Consider the following 7,854-nt stretch of genomic DNA (forward strand, 5'->3'; position numbering starts at 1 on the left):
AGGGCTAAGTCCCCACCCCCCTACCAGCGTCCATTCCCTGCTCCGTTGCACTCTGGGACTAGTAGTTTCCCGTTTCCTGTTCGTCCATTCTCTCCTTATTCTGAAGTACTGCAATCCCGTGATGCCGTTTCATCGGCGAATGTAGCGCGTGCGCCGTTGAAGCTGACAAGAGGCCTTACTGGTCCAAAGCTTGTTTGCACCCCGCGTCCCTCTCCTTGAGGCAGTCGTGCCTTTTGGGGTGAGTTATTGGGCTGTAGATTTAGGGACTTGTTGGCCAAAGCATAATGGGGAGGCATGGCCAGGTAATGGAGTTCTCCAGTTAATATTCAGGGAAGAGCGGAGGTGGAGGCGAGGGCGGCAGCAAAGATGTGTGCCGGGCGCTAAAAAAAAAACAACACGAAAAAAGGAAGGAAGAGAGTCGATTGCATGTTTCTTGCAAAATGGTGCGGTAGAGGAGATATTACCACTCTGAAAAAAAGCATTTTTTTCAGTGGTAAGTCGGAAGTGGGTTTCTGTTTGCAAAGAAGAAACAGCTTATGGGATTCTTATGTAGCATTGGTTCCCATTCACAGATGCAAGACGGTAGTTTATCGGCCAGCGTAAAAGCAAGGGTTGGGGAACATGAGCTGAAAAATCCTATGTCTGTAGATTGTTTTGTGTAGGGAGTTTTTCCACAAAGAATTTATTTGTGCGTGACCACTGTTAACGCTGAGGATGCTTCTGTTCCTCTCTTTCTCTTAGAGGACGGGAAGATGAGTAGCTCTGAGGAGGTATCTTGGATTTCCTGGTTTTGTGGTTTGCGTGGCAATGAGTTCTTCTGTGAGGTGAGTTGGGAAGCATTGTGCACTAAATGTATATGCGGACATTTTCATTGGGGGCTGGAAATTAGGAGTATCCCCTTTAAAAAAAAAGATTTGATTTGAACAACATTTTGAGAGAGATGACAGAGGGTTTTAAATGAATAGGAGCTGCAGGCAATTTCAGAAATGTGTTATCTTGAGTCTTAATGTACCTTGAGAAAGTATAGTACAGACACTGGAGAAGTCAAGATCAATTGATCCTGGTTTCTATTTGTTTTCAGGTGGATGAAGACTACATCCAAGACAAGTTCAATTTAACTGGCCTCAATGAACAAGTTCCCCACTATCGCCAGGCTTTGGACATGATCCTTGATTTGGAACCAGGTGGGAAATGATCTAAATCTGTTTGTATCATGGATTACTTGACATTACAGGCCCTGAGGGGCCCTTGGTGTTCTCTGAGCTTGCTTGTTTTCTTGTAGTCTGTGTATTACCTTTCACAAAGTAACATCATCATTGCTAGTAAGGGGTGCTGTTTGCTGTCAGTTTATATTCTGGTATTACAGGGACTTTTGAAAACGTGATTAGCAGGTTGTAACCTCTTGACCCTGCTATGCCTCTCTATTTGATGTTGGTACACATGCTGACAACATGCACTTGACATGTGCATGCAATAGCCATTACTCCGACATTTTGGTGAAACTAATCAGGGCTTATTGCATATGCTATTGGAAACTCTTCATATGTATCTAGCCAGGATCACAAACATGATGAATTTTCACAGGTTGATCATATGGGAAGCTTTTGCTAACCAAGTAGATAATATTGGGATTCATAATCTTCAGACATCCTTTTCCTTTCCAATTTTTCAAAAAAGGTGGTCCTGGACTTAACAACCACAATTGAGCCCAAAAGGTCCGTTGATAAGGAAGGCACTTAAATGAGTTGTGCCCCATTTTACAATCTTTTTGCCACAGTTAAGTGAAAAATTGTAGTTGTTAAGTGAATCAATGCCGTCATTAAGCAAATCTGGCTTCCCCCATTGACTTTTCTAGTTTGAAGCTGGCTGGTAAGGTTACAAATAGTAATTACATGACCCAGGACAGTGCAACTGTCCTAAATACATGCCAGTTGCCAGTCATCCGAATTTTGATCATGTGACCATGGGAATGTTACAATGGACATTAAGTGTGATAACTGGGCATAAATCACTTTTTTCAGTGTTTTTATAATTTTGAACAGTCACTAAATGAATAGTTGTAAGTTGAGTATTACCTGTACACTATGTACCTGTTTCACTATCACCAGAATCACCCTCTGAAAACAAAGCAGAATGGGTCCAGATTTGATGTATTGGAATCCGGGGCAGAAAGCCAATTAAAGGAAATTGAACTTGAAAATGGGTTGGATTCAGTTTAAGGTTTTGGAGGAAAATATTCCTCCAATTTTGGAAGTTGCAGTTGGTCAGCAGCATGGAATGCTGTTGATTGCTTCCTTCTAGGCCTCCATCTTTTCTTCCTTCCAGTCACATGACTAATAGCAAAGCGTTTGTAGCCTGGGCCCCGTGTCACAGCGGACATGTACAGATGCAGTATGTGGAGAAAGCAGAAAACTATGGCAACATCTGGTAAAGGGTTTGGAAAGAATTCCAGAAACCACACTTTGTGTACTTTTTCCTGTTCCATGTCATAAGAATAGAAGCCACAGGTTATTACTAACCACCATATCCCTTTGTTCAGCTGTCTTAAATATTAATTCTCTGAGGGCCTGGTAATCTAAAATGAATCCTGATTCAGTCCCCAAAAGCAGGATTTTTTAATTATTTAATTTTCCAGTTTTCTAATAAAATTCTGCAGGGCACTCAAAGTATAAAATATTGTCTCTTGTTTTCCTCTCTGTTTTGTCCCTTCAAGTAAATCTTGATTCCTGGCAACTACATGGACAATTTCTTGCCGTTTTCTTGGCAATGTTTCTGGTATTGGTTTGCCATTGCCTTCTTTCTAGGGCTAAGAGAAAGGCCTGACCCTAAGTCATCAAACCGTTTTCGTACATAAGGCAACATTAGAACTCAGTTTCTAACCTAGTGCCTTTAACTAGTGCAACAGCTCACACTCTCTCTCACTGATCTTAATGTGTAAAGGCTTGCTAAGAATAACAGCAAGTAAATAAAAGGAGTAGGAGAAATACACACTTAAAAGTTTGTTGATTTGAAACATCTGAGAAATGACATAGGCACCTATCATGTTTGAGAAATAGGTAACAGTAATTTATAAGTTTCTGATCTTAATTTGTTAAAGTAAACCGATCAAAATATTTTGCTGGTTGTATTACATTGTGAGTTACAATTACAATTTAGTGTGGCAGATATAGAGTGGAAGACAACAATGGTTAAGAAAATACTGGCTAAGGAAATGCATAACAGTAGAAGTGAGCTAACAATGTAGAATCAATATCTGATAATGCTTCAGTTAGGAAAATACAACTTTCTCCCTCTTCGTCAATGTCACAGTGCATTGCAGCAGAGCACTTCCTTCCGTTTCTCTTGCAGATGAAGAGCTGGAGGATAATCCTAACCAGAGTGACTTGATCGAACAGGCAGCTGAAATGCTCTATGGACTTATTCACGCCCGCTATATCCTCACAAACCGTGGTATTGCCCAGATGGTAATTATCCATGTCATATAGTAAGCCGGTACTCTATAAAATCTTTTTTTTTTAATGTTCCTGAGGAGAGGTTCCCAATCAGAGATTATAAAACCTAAAAGAGAGTAAAATTTTAATGTATACTGGAGATTCATCTAGATCAGTGGTCCCCAACCTTTCTGGCTTTGTGGACCGTGGGTGGTGGTGGTGGGTGGATGGGGAGAAGGAAGGGGATGATTCTGCATGAGCAATGGATGAGTGTCCGCATTTATGCAGCTCCATTTGCACAAGCAACTGGCACATGTGCTCGCCGCTTGCACTAAAGGAGCTTTGCACATAGACATATGTTCACCTGCCACTTCCGGGGGTTGGGGACCCCTGATCTGGATGATGGAGTTAATTGTCAAGTGCAGCTTCCTTAAAGATTTCTCTGCCCTGAGCCAGCAAATCAGTTCCTTTCCAATTTATGGAAAGATTGTATTTCTATACTTTTTCTCCTTCTCTATTTTTAGCTTGAGAAATACCAACAGGGAGACTTTGGATACTGCCCTCGAGTTTATTGTGAGAATCAGCCTATGCTGCCCATTGGTGAGTATATTATATTATGGAAGAAATTATTTGGAGTAATGTAAGGGGCCTATTTTATAGGAGGAGATGAAGAAAAAAAAACGGGCTACAGAATCAGGGTGAAATAGTGGGCAGATTCAATCGTAGGATGCTTTCAGTTCAGGCTCTTTTAGAACTAAATTCTTGAATCGTCCATTTTGGAAACCTGCAGACTGTAGATCTGGGGACTGGATGGAAGTCAGGTAGGTAAGTCTGTTCCAGAAGCCATATCAAGTAACTTCTTTAAACTAATTTAATTTCTGAATTCTATCTTACTGTGCTTTGTCTTCACTGCTAGGTTTATCTGATATCCCAGGGGAAGCTATGGTCAAACTGTACTGCCCCAAATGTATGGATGTCTATACTCCCAAATCTTCCCGCCATCATCACACAGATGGTGCCTATTTTGGAACTGGTTTTCCTCACATGTTATTCATGGTGCATCCTGAATATCGGCCGAAGCGACCAGCCAATCAGTTTGTGCCCAGGTAAGGCCCCATCAAATGTGTAGCAGAATATACTGAATAAAAGTTTGGTCGTCTCTAATGTTATTAGAAAGAAAGAGAAAAGAAAGAAAGAGAAAGAAAGAAAGAAAGTTCCCTAAATGAATGATCATTTCATGATTATTAAGGATAGAGTTGCACTAGACACTTTATCAGACAAAGTGGACACCTCTATGCTGTTGAAAAAGAAGACTTGAACACAGGTCTGGTTTTTGTGTTGTCAGTGCTTACTTGCCACTGATCTCGGAGTTCATAAATTCTCATTTCAACACTAGCCAGAGCCTGGGATGTTATTGTTATGGTTGTTTTCAGAGACTCGGTGAATATTGAAACATTGCAGTGTTAAGCAATACTGTTAGGCTGTCTCTAAGGGCTGGCTTTGCTGCTTCCCAATATTTGCTCAAGAAGAGGTGTGGTTCAAATCATTGTTAAATGTGATGAAATAATGGAATGGAAGTTAACAGGACACTTCCCTATAAAGAAGGCAGGCAGGCCAGAAGCTAAGAAAATAGACCATCACGGAGTAAGAGAAGCAGCTGACAATGTGATGGAGTTAAAAGAAAGGAAGGAAATGGAAAGAAGTAGTATATACAGAGGTGGGCGTCACATACTGTAACAATAGGTTCGCCCGGAACCAAAAACGTGAGTGTGCAACGGCATTGAAAAACCAGCGATTATATAGTATGTGATAGCACTAGGGAGGGTGGGCGGGCCCAGCTGCTGGTTGGAACTACCAGTTCGCCCGAATCGGTTTGAACCGGCAGCAGCCCACCACTGAGTATATATAAAACAAAGGCAGATACTGCTAGTTCTTACGACAATTTAAACAACTATTCTATAAATAATGAAAATATATTCTGTAATATACAGAAGAGTATGCTTTTGTTAGATCAAATTTTAACTGCTTATAAACAACTGATCCTGTGAATAAAAGAGGTATGATAACATAAACAAAACAAAACTATGATTCCTTATTTGAACCAAGTATTCATAGTAAAATCTGACAAAGTCTATACTTTAACTGAAAATAAAGGTAAAGGTAAAGGTTCCCCTCGCACATACGTGCTAGTCGTTCCCGACTCTAGGGGGCGATGTTTATCTCCGTTTCAAAGCCGAAGAGCCAGCGCCGTCCGAAGACGTCTCCGTGGTCATGTGGCCGGCATGACTCAACACCAAAGGCGCATGGAACGCTGTTACCTTCCCACCAAAGGTGGTCCCTATTTTTTCTACTTGCATTTTTACATGCTTTCAAAACTGCTAGGTTGGCAGAAGCTGGGACAAGTAACAGGAGCTCACCCCGTTACACGGCAGCACTAGAGATTCGAACCGCTGAGCTGCCGAACTTTCGATCGACAAGCTCAACGTCGTAGCCCCTGAGCCACCGCCTTAACTGAAAATATATGTTGGTTATTTGGCCAGTTTTTTACATCTTCCTTCCCATCCCACTTTATTTTAACTCCTTTCTTTCTTTCAGACTTTATGGATTCAAGATCCATCCTATGGCTTATCAGCTGCAGCTTCAGGCCGCCAGCAATTTTAAGAGCCCAGTCAAAACTATCCGTTGATCTTCTGTATCCAGGTGCCCAGGATCCTTCCCTGAAAACTTCCTTTACTCCATTCAGGGCTGCTCATACTTTGATTTTTGGTGAAGTCCCCTATGGACTGTTTGTCACTTTCGGCCTGATTTTTAGTCTCATTTCTGGTGCGTGGTTAAAATGAATAATAAAACAATTTCTGTTAATTCCCAGAAACACAGACTGTGACAGATGCATTCGGTAGCCAACTTGAATGTCATAATTTTGTGGGGGCTTTTTTTTTTCTTTTTTAAAAATAAAAAAAAATGTAAAAGGTAGAATTAAGGGTCCTTTTTTGTCCAAGAGAAAGGACTAAAATTTGGCAAGGAATGCTATAAAATAAAGTAAAGATACGTACAATTATATCAGAAAAATAAACCTGAAAGCACTGAATTATTTTGGTAGAATCCCAGATTCTAATTGTAAATGTAATATAATGTACCACTCATGCATTTTTATTTCAAATAATTGTCCACTTGAGTATGTTTATAAGGAGTGAAGGAAGATGAACTATTTGCGTAAGTAGAGTTTTAAATAAATAATTAAATAATTTTGATTGGGTTAGAATTATATTCAAAAAACTTCATTGTAGTCATTAATCAGCAGAAAGTGACTCATGTTTTTTGGACGCTGGGTTGGAGGTTGGCAAGGCTGCGTTCAAGACCCAAGCGCTGCTGTGTGGCAGGGCGAGTCCCATCTTTCGCTCCAGTTCCTTGACGGGGACATGAAAAGAACACTCCAACCCTGTCGGCTAATCCAGGGGTCTGCAACCTTAAACATTCAAAGTGCCATTTGGACCTGTTTCCCACAGAAAAAAAGCCACCAGGAGTCACAAAACCTGGGTGGGCGTGGCCAACTTGACATCACTCATTCCCAGTCACATGACCCCCCCAGCCATGCTTACCCAGCAGTTATTATGGCAGAGAACCAGGAACCACAAAACCCTTTTCTCTCCCTCCCTCTCTCCCTGTATCTCTCTGTAACTCTCTCCCCCTCTCTCTCCCCCTCTGTATCTCTGGCTCCCTCTCCCCCAGCTCTCTATATCTCTCTCCCTCTCTATCTTCCCCTCTGTCTCTCCCTTTCCCTCTCTTCCCCCCTCTCCCTCTCTATGTATCTCCCTCTGTGTGTATGTGTGTGTGTGTGTGTGTGTGTGTGTATCTCTGTGTCTCTTCTTATTCTTCTTACTCTCTCAGAAAGCCCAGTGAGTTCTCATTGGGGCTCTTCACTACTGCTTTTCTTCTTTTTGGAAATCTGGCCTGGCTGAGGAACGAGTGCGAAGCGCAGAAGATGCTTCCCTCCGGGCAACCCTCCTCCTCCTCTCATGACTCCCTGGCCAGATGTGGTGGGGCTGGGAGTGTGTGCACGAGCAGGGAGACCCTCCTCAAGCGAGCCGGCAGGCCCGGCTGAAGTGCAGCAATGGATGGATAGATAGATTGACAGACAGACAGATGGATAATTTTCAGCAACAAAGTGTCAGCGACAGCATCTTTCTGTCCAATTTCAGTGAACTGAAACAGTGTGAAAAGGAAGGCTCCTGGAGTGACTACAACTCCCAACATTCCCTGCGATTAGGCTTAAGAGACTTGTCACTTTCAACACAGCTAAAGGGAGAGGGAGTACGAATCTCAGCAACCTGACCCATTTCTCTTGGGTTTGTGGCGGATTGTACGGTATCATTGTGCTTCAGTTGCTGGGATGCTCAGAGGAGGTGGAACCACGTGGACTGGG

The 7,854-nt window shown here is 42.1% G+C and overlaps 1 protein-coding gene across 1 annotated transcript; it reads left to right on the plus strand.

Annotated features, from left to right (window-relative positions):
• Nucleotides 1-84: 84 nt before the first annotated feature.
• CSNK2B (casein kinase 2 beta) lies at nt 85-6,677 on the plus strand. Its single transcript, XM_058165804.1, has 7 exons — nt 85-238; nt 742-824; nt 1,082-1,184; nt 3,349-3,464; nt 3,956-4,031; nt 4,348-4,537; nt 6,027-6,677. Exons 2-7 carry the CDS (start codon nt 753-755, stop codon nt 6,115-6,117), a joined length of 648 nt encoding a protein of 215 aa, XP_058021787.1. The 5' UTR covers nt 85-238; nt 742-752; the 3' UTR covers nt 6,118-6,677.
• Nucleotides 6,678-7,854: the final 1,177 nt, after the last annotated feature.

The sequence above is a fragment of the Ahaetulla prasina genome, chromosome 2 (assembly GCF_028640845.1).
Source record: "Ahaetulla prasina isolate Xishuangbanna chromosome 2, ASM2864084v1, whole genome shotgun sequence".
Taxonomy (NCBI): domain Eukaryota; kingdom Metazoa; phylum Chordata; class Lepidosauria; order Squamata; family Colubridae; genus Ahaetulla; species Ahaetulla prasina.